Source organism: Rattus rattus, chromosome 17 (genome assembly GCF_011064425.1).
Source record: "Rattus rattus isolate New Zealand chromosome 17, Rrattus_CSIRO_v1, whole genome shotgun sequence".
In the NCBI taxonomy this organism is placed as follows: domain Eukaryota; kingdom Metazoa; phylum Chordata; class Mammalia; order Rodentia; family Muridae; genus Rattus; species Rattus rattus.
Window position 1 is genome coordinate 37,269,012 of NC_046170.1, and position 16,215 is coordinate 37,285,226.

The window sequence follows — 16,215 nt, forward strand, 5'->3', positions numbered from 1 at the left end:
TAATAGAGTCCTGATTAGTGAGATGCGTATTGACATATTGGTGTGTTCATCTTGCTTAGATTTACAGAGAAGATGAGATAAATTATGGTAAAGGGGGCTAGGAAGGTGGCTCAGTAGTGCTGGCCACCAAATCCGATGACCTGAGTTCAACCACTGGGACAAACATGGTGGAAGGAGAGAAATAACTCCTAAAATTGTCCTCTGACCTCCACACCCACATGGCGGCATGCACATGTCCCCACTCCAAATAAATCGATAAAAATAAAGATATACAGTAAAGGACTCACAATAGAATGTAGGCCATGGCATGTAATTGTTCCTCCCTATGGTCCTTTAATTTTGAAGAAAAGAATTGAATTCTAAAATGTCCGAAAAATATACCCAAAACCCTTCTTTGTGGGAGAATAATGGCAGCAAAACAGGGCAACTTGTTTCCAAGATGCCTCACCGCAGGGGGTTGTTAATTTATCGCTCAATAAAACTTTTCTTGCTCGCTCTAGAAAAAAGTCAAGAGGATGCAAATGTTCTATACATTGGTATAGAAGCAATAACATATTTAAAGATATCCAAAATAGGGAGGAAGGAAGGAAGGAAGAAGGCTAGAGGCTGAGTGGCCTTTTCCTTATCGTGAACAGCAGCAGCAGCTAGGAGAGAGTCAACGGTTATTGTTGAAAGTCGAGAAGCTGGGACTGGGGAGGTGGCTCAGCAAGGGAAGGTGCTTGCAGCCAAGCTGGACAACCTGGGTTCAGTCCTCACACGGTGGAAGGAGAGAATTGGCTTCTATATGCTGTCCTCACCTCTACACACACACACCAACAAATGTTAATTTATAAAGGTGATAATAGTGTCCTTATTCCCTACGAGAAATGGGCCAAACAGGATGGAGGACGGTGTAAGGAAATGGGGCATCTCTAATCTATGCATCACTTATCCTGGAGGCTCGGCAGGTAACAAGTAAAAGAAGAGCTCTCGGGACAAAGGGGCCATTAGAAGGGATGGCTGAGATGGAAGGTTATAGGTAAACTCTGAGGGACCGTGCATCGGATCTGTGCTTTTTATTTTTTTAAAAAAATAAACCGTATTGTAAAAATTCAAATAAACATGACACACTGAGATGAAGCAGACCTCTTAAGTCTCTCTATATCAATAAGCTTTTATACAGTTAGAGCAGCCATGAGGAAGCTGGGGCTTCTCATCGGATTTTACACTCTCACTATTGAGTGTTTTTATGCACTTCTCTGTGGACGTAATTAGAACTAGAAAAACCATTAGCTTTATATTGTCTTTTGTAACTTGTGTCCATTACCTTGCAGCCAGTCCTTGTGCATTAGCCTTTCTTGCTCTCTTCTCAGTGTCACATTGTATCCACCCTTGTACGTTTGTTTACCTGCATGTGTATATCATTGGCTAGGGAATCTGTGCTTTGTAAAAGAAACACAAACATCTTAGAGTGGAAAAACCCGTCACAGGGGTGTGCTGTAGGCTAGGGAACAGGTATCCTGTTTCCTGTGGATTCCTTTATGCAAGGCAGCGAATTGACTGTCGAGATGGTTTGAAGCCAGTGCTGTTTCATGGGGCTGGGGGTACAGATCGGCCCCAGTTCACCCCTCATCAATCCTAAAAAAAAGGACATGTTTTCAAGGTCTGCTGGACGTGGATCCCGATTGCAAATAGGGAATGGATTCCAGGGAGAGTGATCAATACAGCCCCAGATTGCCCAGGGACAGTCAGATAGGAAATCACTAAAGATGAAGGCTACACCCTAGCCCTGTGCTTTGTGAAGGCCCAAGAGGAGGCAGGGGTTGAAGACTCATTACTGTTCTGACTCTTTTGACTCTTTTGACTTTATGAGTACTTAAGGAACTGAACCACAGTAGTTATCGATCACTCTGATGTCAATGAGGGGTAGTCTGAAGACTCTTACTTCTTACTAAAATTGCATTTATTAATTGTGCATAAGTGTACATGTGTGGGAGTTGTTTCTCTCCTATGGGTCCCAGAGTATCAGGTATGGCAGCGGTCATCTTTATCTGATGAGCCATCTGGTCAACCCAGTTTTGATTTCTTCTGAGCCGGCCATTTTTGAACTTTACAATGTGGATGGGTTTGTCAAGAATGCTAGTCCCTCTCTATGACTTTAGGACGGGAACTTGGGCACCTGGGCCTCAGCATGGCACTCTGACTTCTCTACCCTCGGAATGGGCATGCCATCTCCGGGGTATCACAAGAAAGCCCAGAGTTGATGTTGATGGCCTGCCATTGGCTCTTCTCCTGTCTCTGCTCCAGGATTTAGATCAGTCCCTCTGAAGAACGGGTACAGTGAAGACATCGAGCTGGCGTCCCTCCTGGTTTTCTGTGAGATGCGGCCAGTCCTGGTGAGTGGCGGCCACTGACAAGGTGGCTGGGGTGGGAATATAATGGGAATGTTCTGGATTAATGAGCTGAAACTCTCCCAGGACCATTGAAAGCTCTGGGATTTTTTTCCTCCTCAGCATCCTTTCTTGATGATCACTATAGGATTCTGGAGTGGGCTGTACAGTCTATAGGGAGAGAAGTCTTGGGAAGAAGGTCCTCGTGGTTACTTGTTGCCAACAGCCTGGGCAGATGATGCTTTTCCAGACAAGCTCATCTTTCTGGATGTGTTTCCCATCTGTTGACCTTGGGTCATAGCTTCAAAGGGTCTGTGTGTGGGAAGGCTGAATGCTGATTCCCATGGGTGTGTGTGTGACTCTCTCCATACTAGAGGAACCTCTTTCTAAGTCCTCGTTTGTCGGGGTCTTGAAGAGTTCTTGTTTCTCTGTTGACTAAGCTTGGTTGTGCATTGCGGTCACTTTCTCACTGTGACCAAGACTTGACAAGGAGCACCGTCAGGGAGGAGAGTTTTTTTTTTTGGCTCACTGTGGTGAGGGGAGCATGGTGGCTCTGTGGTGGGGAGAGTTTGGATAGCTTCTTGCTGAGGAATCAGGAAGCAGAGACTGTATAGGAAGTGGGTGGGACTGGGCTAAAAACTTCAATGCCCACCAATCAGTGACTCTCTCTTCCACAGTTTCACCACCACCAGCTGAGGACCACATTAAAACAAACACATTTCTGTGTGGGGTCGTTTTCTATTCAAATTGTAACATGTAAATCTTGGCTTCACTGAATGACACCAAAGAGCCCGATGAATTTACCCTAGGCTCTTGTAGTTGGTAACTCATGTAGCAAGATTTTTTTGTTTCATTCTTCTTTTATTGAAATTAGATTTTTTTATATAATATATTCTGATCATGGTTCCCCTCCCTCAACTCCTTTGAGATTCCCCTTATCTTCCCTCCCATCAGAATCCACACCCGCTCCATCATTCGTTAGAATGCAAGCAGGCATCTAAAGAATAACAAAAATAAAATAAAAAGATAAAACAAAAACAAACCAAAACACACAAATACACACACATATACATATACATACATACATATATATACATGCATATATACACATATATACATACCTATATATATAATACACAGACACACACATATAGACACATACACATAATATACATATATACATACATACATATAATACACATACACACACATATAGACACATACACATATATATACACATATACATACATACATATATACACACATATACATATATATAATACACACACACACAAAGGACCCATAAGGTTAAACAAATTTGCCCTGTTAAAGCCATATGAGACAAAAACCCTTCAAGGACACCATTGATTTCTTTTGTGTTGGCCAACTATTGCAGCACATGGGGCTTACCCTTAAGAGTGGCTTGTATCCCCAGTGAGACTCCATGGAAGAGAGGTAAGTTTTCATTTCTGAGTGATTATCATTGGAGAGAGCTGCTGGGTCCACTTCTATCAGAGCTGGGACTTTACCCGGTGCAGACCCGTGCGGACCCTGTGCACGCTGCTACGGTCTCTGTGAGTTCATGTGTGTGTTGGTCCTGTTGTGTTCAGAAGGCTTTGTTTCCTCGGTGTCCGCCACCCTAACCGGGTCTTATAATCTTTCCACTTCCTCTTCCACGGTCTTCCCTGGTCCCTGAAGACATCCTGTTTAGGACTGAGGGTTCCAAAGTCTCTTACCCTCTGCACACTGTCCAGTGGCAGTTCGTTCTGTTCTTTGTTATCGGCTGCAGGAGGAAGTGTAATAAAACATACAAGAATCCTGGTGTGGGGTTTCTTCCCCACTTTAGACCATTTATGTCCCTAGATGAAAGACACACATAGCCTTTGTATTTACAATAAACCCTAAATAGCACACTAGCAGGGCAGCTGCCTGCCTTCCATGCTGTTAGAATCGACTCTCCCATCGATAACCCCGACTTATTACTATTTACTATGTCCCATCTGGGCTGCTCTTAACCCAATGGGGCAGCCCTCTGGGCCACGTTCTCTTGGCCTTTAGTCCGTGGTGGCTCCCCTTCTCCCTATTGCATGTTCTTGGTCTTCCATAGTGACTTATTCCTCCTCCTCCTCCTCCTCTTCCTCCTCCTCCTCCTCCTCCTTCTTCTTCTTCTTCAGGGTCCCCTCTCCCCAAGCCCTTGAAACCTCAACCCCACTTGTCTCTTCTGCCCAGCTATTGGCTGTCGGCATCTTTATGTACCAATCAGAATTAACTTGGGGGGCAGGGTCCCAGGGGGCTGTGTGCAGACTCCAGGTCTTAGGGGCCTGCACTTAGCATCACAACAGACGGTAAAAGACAGAAACTCAACATGAAGCTTCTTTGATGATGGCCGAGCAAAATCTGACCTATAAATACAGCAGAATGTCATTAAGAGGCTCATGGCTACTTCCCTGCAGTAGTATTCGGTTTCCCCCAAGGTCCCTGGGCCTATCCGGTGTCCAATGTTTGGCCACCCAAGCAGCGTTGGGGACATGGAGTTAGCCTTAAATCAGTTATTGGCTGGTTGCACCCATAAGCTTTTGTACCACTACTGCATACAGCATCTTGCAGGTTGGTCATCATTACAGACGGAAGACTTTGTAGTGGGGTTGGTGTTTACCCTTCTCCTTTGGCCGCCTGCCAAGTGCCTTCAAGTATCATGAACATAGTCCATAGGAGTAAAGGCTCTAGGTAGGCACCGGCTCCACTTGTTCGAGTTCAATGAATTGTGTAGGTATAGCTTTCCACACTGGAGCCTTTACCATCAGTTTGTGGAGAGCAATGAATAGCCCAGTTGGTGGCAGGCTCCCATGGGGTATCTTTGGCCAACTCCTCAATTAGATATAACCCATGCTTGGCACTGGAAGTGTCATTTGGTGATGAGAGATGCCCAGATGGGCCTCCATCTTCTGCAGCGTTTGGCAATTCCATTCAGATCGGCTTCATACATGTATATATTTTAGGAAGCTTCTACTGTAGTTAGCTATACAACACCTTCCATGGCCCTTAGTGTGCAGCCCCCATTCCCCAGATTCTCTCTGTCACCTCCTTCCCTTCCCCTCTCTGCTTGTTCCTTCTGCTCCTACCCTGACTGCCCCCCATCTGTAACTATTTATTTCCCCTTCCTAGGGAGATCCATCTCTCCCCGCCCCTACTCCCTTACTCTCTATGTAACCTCTGTGGTTATAGATATTACAACTTATCGAAGACTTAATAGCTAACACCACATATAATACATTCCATATTTGTCCGAGTCTAGGCCTCACTCAAGATCATTTTTTTTTCTAGCTCCATTCATTTACTCGTGCAATTCCACCATTTCATTTTTTAAATGGCTGAGTAATGCTGCATTGTGTAAATGTACTACATTTTCTTTATCCATTCACCCGTTGATGGACATTTAGGCTGTTTTCAATTTCTCTCTATTATGAAGCTGTAATGAACACGATTGAGCAAGTGCTCTTTTTGCAATGCCTGGCATGCAGATAATTCATTTTTTCCATGACCCTTCTTTCTTCTACCAAAACCTCGGAGAGTCAGGGAATTCTATAGCTACCCAGATTTCCCGTTGGGAAACCTAAGCCAACCATGGCCGTGGGCCCCAGTGTGCTGTCATCTGTTGACAATTTGCTATTGGACCACGTTGTGTTTTCAGGTAGGAAAGTGTTGGTCCATGAGAGCTTTCAAATGGGGTAGGACGGGGAGTGCCTTGAACGGCCATTGTGGTAGTTCAGGAAGTAAAAACTGCTGAATTTATAGCCAGGCATGGTGGTACACACCTTTAACCCCAGCACTCAGGACGCAGAGGCAGGCATATCTCTGAGAGTCTGGTCTATTTATTGAGTTTCAGTCAGGGCTTGAATGAATGAATGAATTTATCCTGAACTTGACTCCTAGGTGAGAATACTTGGCTTCCTAGTATGATGGTTTCTCAAGCATTCACAAAACATTGGGGTGAAAGAAGACAGAAAAATAAGGGACCCGGGGTTGGGGATTTAGCTCAGTGGTAGAGCGCTTGCCTAGCAAGTGCAAGACCCTGGGTTCGGTCCCCAGCTCCAAAAGAAAAGAAAAGAAAAAAAAATAAGGGACCCAAAGGCAGGAGGCAAAGAGTGATAGACTGTCGTTAGCTAATGACTCAGTCGACCAAAGGTACCACCACTCTCTAATTTAAGATAGCCTCAGGATGAGGAGATCTATCTGACGGGGATAGATAATAGATAATTGTTCCCCATCTTGAAAATAATTTTAAATATAAAATAAAAGATAGTTTTCACTTGAACCTTAAACAAAGCCCCCCCTCCAGCCAATTCCATGTTCTTTCTGTGGTAGAAAGGCCTGGGCAGGAACATTTTTGTAAGTTCCTTCCTGTACTGTGGCTTAAGTGAGCCAAATGTTTAAGCCCTCACGGGTCTTAAAGTGCTCCTCTTCAGAATAAATTATGCACAAGTCAGTATATCATAAACAAGACCGAGATGCTTGATAAATATATTAGGATGAGATTCCTTTTGGTGTGATGGCTTACCAAAACCCCCATGGGCCTGGGGAGACGGATCGGCTGGTAACGTGCCCACAGGTAGGAGGACCTGAGTTCTGGTCCTTGGCACTCACATAAAAGCCAGGTACAGCAGTGCTGATCTATAATGGCTGGGCAGGAGGTGCAGAGCAGAGGACCTCCTGGCGCCTGCTTGGCTAGCTAGGCAGCCAATCAGTGAAATCCAGGTCGGTGAGAGACAGAGACGCTGTCTCAAACATAGAGTGGACTGTGACTGAGGGAGACATCCAACACTGTCCCCTGGCTCTCATACATACACATGCATACGCAACAATATACAAACGTGCACATGCGCGCACACACACACACACACCCCTCAGTATAGACACAGAGGGAAAAGAGAAATCAGTATCGAGTTCATTTGCTTCCTTCATTTCCTGTGTGTGTGTGTGTGTGTGTGTGTGTGTGTGTGTGTGTTAATTTCACACCCACACCTGACCGCACATTTGGCACCAGAATAGTCTTTGTAGATGTTCCATAGCATCTACATTTTTGTCCACTAGATGGCGGCAGCTCCCACCTCATACAACAGCACAGACTCTCCAGCCACTGTCGCACATCCCTCGGGTGGCCCTATCCTTCTTGGAGAACCACTGCTCTAAAATGAGATTTGAAGCACCTTTCTATATTAGATTCTGCCATTAAGTAGATTGGGCATAAGCTCGGTATTCCTCCAATACCTAGATGCCATTTACCCCTCAGGCCCTTAGGCCTGTTTCCCTTCACTTATGTCTGAATTACTTGCTCAGGCTCCATTCCCAGATACGGAATGAACGGGACAGGATAATTTAACAGGGTTGTAGAGCTGCAAACCTAAACCTTGAAGACAAGGAAGCTAGAAGAGGCTTTGCTGAGTCAGGCTCCCTGCCTCTCAGCCCACTGCAGCACGCGCGAGCATGCTTCTCCCTCTGTTGCCTGGGGGAGGAGGAGCTTTGCTGCCCCTCGGTGCCCATCGTAAAGTCCATCTGCAGGCAATGAACAAGGCTGAGGAAGGCAGTCGGACAGCACTTTGCAAAGCTGTTGTAAACACCCCGAAACTGTCATAAATAAATTATTAGGAATCACTGACAGCAGAAGAAATGAATGTTTTTAAAGAAAGTTGTGCTTTGCTAGGCCTGCCTTCCTTGATGAGGGATGCCCGGTCTGTTGGGGACCCCACTGTTGGAGTGAGGGAGACAAGGGACGGGGAGGGAGGTTCTGAATGGAGAGTCTCCTCTTACAGGCCTGCTCTTTAAGAGGAAGCCTCTGAGTATGTGCAAATTTCACGTCAGTGGCTGGCTCCTGAGCCTGTATTTAATTGTACATCTGTCACCTGGTTCTGCACCACCTCCAGCTGCCAGTTGGCATTTCCGTCCATGCTGAGATGCAGGCCTCTCTCTGAGGCTGAGATGGGCAGTAAGCTAGGCTTCCCCTGACGTCTAGAGGGTCCAACCGTGCTGTGTTTGTCACCATAACCTCTGGATGCAGGAGGCAGCAAGACTTTTTCTGAACAAGGGATCGATCCATCGGGAGCCCTGATGGAGTTTCCTCATGAAGTATTTGTTGGAAATAAAGCTTAAAGCGGCGGAAGTCTGTCAATAAATAATTCAAATCTCTTCCGAGGTGGCCATTTTGCATGCCACGCTTACTTTATGGACCCTCGGTTCCTTACCGTGTTTGCCGAATATATGTTTTTGGTTCTTTTTTTTTTTTTTTTTTTTTTCGGGGCTGGGGACCGAACCCCGGGCCCTGCGCTTCCTGGGTAAGCGGTTTTCCCCTGAGCTAAATCCCCAGCCCGAATATATGTTTTTAAGGAGTATTTTAGCACTGTGATATTACTTGCTATATTTAATTTGGGGAGCAGGGTAAAAAAGGAGGGGAGGTAAAAGAAAAAAAAATCCCCACGCCAGCCTGCTCGTAGCTTGTTGTCTCCTCTGCCTTGCCCTTTTCCCTTTTTTTCTGCATGCGATATTTGTGAAGTTGAATTCCCACGTGTGCCCTCTCCCCCTCTGCAGATGGCTTGAAGAAGCTCTTCTCTGGAGTATGATTTTCAAAGCCCTCCATGCTCTTGTCTCGTTAGCTGTAGGTCCCCGAGTCACTCAGCCCCTCTTCCGCCAACGGGTGCTTTCATTGGTGGCAGGTTTTTTTTTTCTTCCTTTGTTGACTTTGTAAATAGTAGAGGCCTTTCACATAAATTTTTTTTTATTAAAAATATCCCCCATGGGCTAGATATTTACCAGTGAATTACAGAACAAAGAATAAGAAGGTGCTATGTTAAAAAGGGGGGCCAGTGGTTCTCAACCTGTGCATCACAAATGACCCTTTCCCAGGCGCGAATATCAGATATCCTACATATCAGATATTTACATTATGATTCATAACAGTAGCAGAATTACAGTTATGAAGTAGCAACGGAAATAATTTTATGGTTGGGCATCGTCACAACATGAGGACCTGTATTAAAGGGTGGGGGTATTAGGAAGGTTGAGAACATTTGCTTTAGGGGAAATGTTTTCTGAAAGTCAAGTCTGGGTTTTAGGTCAGCCTTGACGCTTAGAAGGGGGTCTCTGCCCAGATAACCTGCTTTGGGGGAACAGAACAGAGTGGGGAAGCTTCCACACACCCTGGCCATCATCAGGGAGTAAGCTGGCGGTACCTGGCAGGGATATTTAGAAAAACAGCGCTTCCCTGGTTTGGGCTGGAATAAGCTTTGCTCTGGGCTGGTCGGAGAAAGGAGCAAGAGGGAGTGAGCTCCACAGGTAGCAGAGCTTTTGTTGACTTTCCAGCTAAAGGCACAGCCCAACAGAAGAAGCTTTCCTTCTTTGGAGAAAAGCTATGATGCATTGGTGGCTTTGAAAGTCATAAAACGACAGGAATAAAAACATTGAGAGCCACCCATGAGGAAGGGAAAGGGAATACATATAAATCCGAGTCCCAGAGGACCAAGCACTGAGCTGGTCTGCAAGTTTTTGAGACTGAGAATGATTTTTCTCTTACTGGGGGCTTGGGACGGGGGGAGTCGGGACCTGGAGACATCAATTCAAACCCTCCTGGTGCTTTACCAGCTAGAGTTTGGCCATGGCGGCTTAAGAGAGAGATTCTCCTGTGCTTGCCTCCCCAGATCCACTGACAGGATACAGATACCAAACAGACAAAGCCCCAAGCTGTAATGAAAAAAAAAAAAAAAAACCAAAAACCCTATCACACACAGAGGAAGAAAGACCCACTGTGCAGCTACAGTGGGCACCGTGGGGAGTTACCTCGTGGAGCCCTACAAGAGGATCTGGATTTGGAAACAAAAATACCAGACTCTGATCACTTATGTAACGAAAATCTCTGTGAGTTCAAGGCCAGCCTGGTCTACGGGGCTAGTTTCAGGACAGGCAGGGCTATACAAAGAAATCCTGACTCGAAACAAAACCAAGAAAATTCCAATGTAAAGAAAGGTGCCCGTGTTTAAGGCAGAGTGCCAAAGTACTTCAGAATCTAGAAAACCACCATTAGAGAGGGAACTTGTGGAGGAAGCAATGGGCTGGGCCAGTCTTCAGGCGGTTAGCAGAGGGATGAGGCTTGTTCATCTGATTCGGTGGGATGAATAGAAAATGGCCGATACAGGTAAAGTCTAGCATTGGACATGACCTCATTAGCCCTGGAAACTCGAGGACAGGGACGTGCTGGCTGCAGACTGGCAAGGGGAGGGAATGAGGTGTCCAGTCACCCACCTGCCAGGACAGCAGGACATTACGGATGCCCTCGTGGGGCCAGGGAGGTGCTACTGTGCAGACTCATTCATGGGGCTGGGGAGATGGCTCCCTTGTTTACCATGAGTTTGGGTCTCAGTCCCCTCGTAAAAGCCAGCCTACATGGCACACATCTGTGTAACCCCAATGCCCTCTGGGAAAAGTGGGAGATCCTTGGAGCTCATCGGGTGGGTAGACTGGTTAAGCTCCGAAATCTGTGAGAAACATCATCTCAAAAGTAAGGTGGCCAGGCACAGCAGTGCACACATTTAATCTCAGCACCGGAGAGGTGTAGCGAGGTCCTAGCCAGACAGGGCTACATGGTGAGATCCTGTCTCAAGCATAAACCTGACAGTTGAGAGCCACGGAGGAAGATTCCCAATGTTGACCTTTGGCACAAATGCATTTCTGAGGTTACAAGAGTTTTACCCAAAGCAAACCCCTGAGTAGCCCCCATATATAAATGAGACTTCTAGATGGTGAAGTGCGGAGGTGGGGAAATGAGGGGTTTCATGGTATAATTGCACCGTACGGAGGCGAGAACACTGGTTAAGATTTTATGATGGTATCAAGGAAGGATGCACAAAACAAATACGCTATAATGAAAAATCCTGCAATCTGAAACTAAAAATAATCAACACACACACACACACACACACACACACACACCCAGGTAAAGGTTTTCACCTCTGACAAGGACTGGGTTGAAAGTGCCCTGCAGAGGGAGACTTCATTCTTCACGCAAAAGGGAAATGCCATTTTCATGATGCCATTTTCACAGAACTCTTGAAACGCATGCCTCATATGAGGGCAGCAGGGAGGAAGTCACCACCAGAACCTTAACCATGAGGGTAAACAGAGGAACAGATCAGGCAGGGGTTGGAGGGTGCAGTAAGCACAATGACACGGACAAGCATTTCCGTCTGTCTGGGCAACTGGGCTGGACTCTGACTGGAGAGGAATCCAACAGTCTAGGGTTTTCAAAAAAGTCTAAGAACAAATTACAAAAGGCAGGAGTTAGACCCCTGGAAACGGAAGGAAGAGTCCTGGGAAAAGCAGTCACATAAAAGTAAAGGGCTAAAGACAGCCAGGCATGGTGGGGCACATCCGGAGTCCCAGCTATTCACAAGCCAAGACAGGACTGCCTGAGCCTGTAAGCCTGAACCACACATTGAGACTCTGAGAAATACAAAATACTTTAAAGCATCCAGGAATGGTATACACCGACCGAGAATGCTCAGTTTCCAAAGGACAGGACAGTGGGAAGATCGTGAAGTGAAAGCTAACTCAGATTCAGGACACAGGCAATTCTTTGAGTCCGCCGAGGCACTCTGTGGGTAAAGACTCTGGTTTTGAAGCCTGGCTACCTGAGTTCAATGCCCAGGACCCCACTGGGTTTAGAAGGAGGGAACTGACTCTGCCAAACTGTTCTCTGACCTCCATGCTTGCACTGCGGCACATCTCCTACCCCTAAGTCAATAAACGTAAAACTACGAGAATACATTTTCCTAGTCTGGGTGAGCCAGTCCACACAAAAATAAGCCCGTGGTACCTTGGCTTCAGAAATAAACCTTTGCATTTTGCAAATGGATAAAAAGCCATCTATGTCTTTGTTTGGGGAACTTTATAAACTTGTGTCCTGGGTCAGAAAGTGAACCTTTCTGTACCTTTAAACACAGTGATCTGTCTCCCTGAGTCATTATCTGCCTGTGATCTGGGATACCATAAAGTTGGACAGATGTTGAGAATGGTTGGTATTTGAGAGTAAGCCCCCCGGGGGCTGGAGAGATGGCTCAAAAGCTAAGACCACTGGCTGCTCTTGCAGAGGACCGGGGTTTGGTCCCCAGCACTCATGGGATGGCTCGTAACTACATGAAGCTCTAGTTTTGAGGGATCCGTGACCCTCTTATGACTTCCACGGGCACCAGACATGCACACATGAAATACTTATACACATGTGATAAAAATAAATCCTGAAGGAAAAATATTCTAAAGAGGAGGCCCAAATTACTTGGAAAATAGCTAATAAGATATATGTCACACCTATGCGGGCAAACCTTACTTTCCCATACTTTGTATGTGTTGAGAATTTTGAAAACTGAGGCTTGGGGCAACCCTGCATGGAACCCTTCATGTAGGCTTTCCTTAGCAGCCCCTGATAGCTTGGTGTAGCCCTGCCCCATCTGAATCGGTTTCAGATTTTCAGCATGTGGTAGATTATTATAGCCACCGTGGAGATCTGTGTCGTCTGATCTTGCTGTTGTAACTGGTTTGGGGGTACTGTAGGCTGCACCCACGTGATGCACTGAGTTGGTAAATGTATGTGTTCTGACTGCTCTGTGGATTGGTCAGTATTCGTCACCGCTCCTCCTCTAGCTTCCTTATTCCCTGAGACAAAGAGTGCCAGTTAATAAAATGTCCCAGGAACAGGAAGAGTCACACATCTGTCACATTCGATCAAAGCTAGAATAGGTTCAGCCCAGGAAGGGGTATCGAGATCAGAGATGGGGCAGAAGTCAGGCCTTGTAATCCAGTTAAGCTGTGAACACTAGGGAAAGGCTCTTGGGGGATGAGGGGAGCTACTCTTATAGGCACAGATGAGGAGACATCTTGTTTCAATATGGAGAAAGCAACAGTGGTCTGGTTAGAGGATCAAGGCAGCCACAGCATTCGCAAGTCCTGACTCTCTGCAGTTCTGCGAGAAAACTACAGGGGAAAAAAAAAACAAAACAAAACAAAAAAAAAAAAAAGGCAGTCTGCAAGGGGGAGGCTCAGAGCCTTTAAGGAAGGAATCCACAAAGGGTGCTGATGCAGGAGGGCCAGCTGAGTCACTGGTCATGTGACCACAGGTGGAGTACAGTCTTAGAGCAGATGCAGTCCTCTCCTCTTGGAAGCAATGGTGGATTCTGTAGCTACAGAGAGACATCAATGCTAAGCTTCAAAAGACAGCCCCGCCTTGATTAGGAGCGAGCGTAGCTGGTGGCTGTCTGTGAAGAGCTAGTTTACCGTTCTGAAAATCCTGGGGCCCCGAGGATTATCTCAAATCCACTCTGCACTCCGAAGCCAGGGTGACAGCATATCCATTTATGACATGATTTACTGAAGCATTTAAGCCCCGCCATTGAGAAGAAAAAAATTCCCCGTTCCAAGCATTGCTGTGCACTGATGGTGCGCTGGTCACCCAGGGGCCTAGTGGAGATGGATGGCGAGATTCATGTTTTCATGCCTGCAGACGCAAGATGCTTTTTGCTGCCCACATATCAAGGGGTAATTTTGACTTCTGAGGCTTATTATTTAGGAAATGCGTTTCCTAAAGCTGTGGCTGCCATGGTTATTCTTCCCATGGAGGAATTTCTGGAAAGGATTTGCTTTTCTAGAAGCCATTTAGAATAGCAGCGATTCTTGAGCGGTCAAAAAAGAAAAAGCAGCCTGTGATAAGTGGGTTCCGGTTCATGTGGATGGCTGGCGGAAGTAACTGTGGATGGGCTAGGGTAGAAAGACCTGACCTTAGCAAAACACTCCAGCAGGGTCCTCAACCTTCCTGATGCTGTGATCCTTTAATACAGTTCTTCCTGGTGTGGTGACCCCCAACCATAAAAATTATTTTTGTTGCTACTTCATAACTGTAATTTTGCTACTGTTATGAATCGTAATATTTGTTTTCCCATGGTCTTAGGTGACCTGTGAAACGGTTGTTTGACCCTCAAAGGGGTCACAACTCACAGGTTGAGAAACAGGGCAGTCCAGTCAAATGGTAACACTGCTATGGAGGAGTGGGTATGGATGGGCCGAGAGAGAGCATCTCTGGAAAAGATGCTGTGTACATCTGTGAGACAGCGGGGGACATCGAGTGGCTGGGGGACAACAGGAGAAACTCCAGCTTTATAAAAGTCATACATTGTATCAGAGACACCTGCTCCTCACCCATCCCACACTTGTAGCTCTCTTTGGAAGTGTAACATAAGACAACAGAAATTATGTATCTGTCTATGTACGAGTGAGAGCAGGTGCTAGAGGACCCTGTTGGCTCCCCTAGAGTGGAGTTACAGGTGGCTGTGAATTGCCCGATGTGGGTGTTTGGAACTGAAGTCTGATCCCTGTGAGATCGCCAAGAACTCTTTTTTTAAAAGATTTATTTATTTATTATATATAAGTACACTGTAGCTGTTCAGACACACCAGAAGAGGGCATCAGATCTCATTACAGATGGTTGTAAGCCACCATGTGGTTGCTGGGATTTGAACTCAGGACCTTTGGAAGAGCAGTCAGTGCTCTTAACCACTGAGCCATCTCTCCAGCCCCATTGGCAAGAACTCTTAATGCCTGGGTCTTCTCTCTAGTTCCTGCCTTGGTTTTTGACATAGTGCCTCTCACTGGCATAGAGCTTACTAATTAGGGTAGGTTGTCGGGCCAGTGAGCCCTAGGGATCCACCTGTTTGCCTCCCTAGAGCTGACAGTACCCTTTGCATTGCTCTGTTTAGGGTTTTTACCTGGGTGCTGGGAACCATCTTCATGTTTACAACCCAAGCTCTTGGACCAAGCATCTTCCCCAGCTCTGCTCTGCCTGTTAAGTCCCTTGAATTACATTGTCTGCTCTCACCACCCATCCTCACCTTGTGCCACCCTTCCCCCGCCGCCCATGAACATATGTCTGCACAGACATCCATGGACGTAGGTAAAAGGCAGAAGTTGATCTGACCTAGGGATGAGCAGAGTCAACTCAGGAAAGCACACAGTGCTCTTGGGTTTCAGGGTTTCATAGTAGAGCGACATTTGGAAGACCAAGGGCTGTAGCAGCTGCTAGCTTTTGCCATAGGTGATGTGGGTAAAGCAGAGGCCAACAGGGGTCAACAGGAGAGACTCTAACTTTGGAAGGAAGTTCAACTGTGTCGCAAAAGTCACCTTTGTTTAATTTGGCCCTGGCCTCCAAGAGCTAGCCCCCAGTTTCAGAACCTCTGCCTGGCGATTCTACAGGCATTCACTGGAGACCCAAGTTGTGTCTCCCCTACAGGCCTGGAAGATGTCACTCACAAGGTTGTTCTCCCCCCGCCCCCCAGGAGAGTGAAGAAGAACTCTATTCCTCCTGTCGCCAACTGCGGAGGCGGCAGGAAGAGCTCAACAACCAGCTCTTCCTGTACGACACACACCAGAACCTGCGAGGAGCCAACCGGGATGCCCTGGTGAAGGAGTTCAATGTCAACGAGAATCAGCTGCGGCTGTACCAGGAGAAGTGCAACCGGAGGTAGGTGTAATCATAACCCCCAGACCCCTCCAATGGCCCCCAAAGTTCTGGAGCTTTCTAGGAGTGACCTCAGTGCCTGGGGCTGACACCTCAAGCACCTGCTGCTTCCCTCACGTAGAACTGTTTGCTCCACGGACATTTCGGTCTAATGATGGGAAAAAATGGTGAACACCCATTGTCCGCAATGGCCGTGTTGGAGATCAAACCTGGAGCCTCATGCGTGCTGAGGCAATGCTCTATTAAGCTACACTGACTATAAACTTGGAAGTTGTCCTCATTGAGTGGTCAGCTGTAGGC

The 16,215-nt window shown here is 46.6% G+C and overlaps 1 protein-coding gene across 1 annotated transcript in view; it reads left to right on the forward strand.

Annotated features, from left to right (window-relative positions):
* Plcg2 (phospholipase C gamma 2) overlaps positions 1–15,953 on the forward strand; it is an 81,576-nt gene extending 65,623 nt beyond the window's left edge. Inside the window, exons 29-30 of the mRNA XM_032887542.1 lie at positions 2,287–2,375; positions 15,734–15,953. Coding sequence (XP_032743433.1) covers positions 2,287–2,375; positions 15,734–15,922 — 278 coding nt within the window. The 3' untranslated portion in view covers positions 15,923–15,953. The remainder of the gene's footprint in view (positions 1–2,286; positions 2,376–15,733) is intronic.
* The last annotated feature ends 262 nt before the right edge of the window (positions 15,954–16,215 follow it).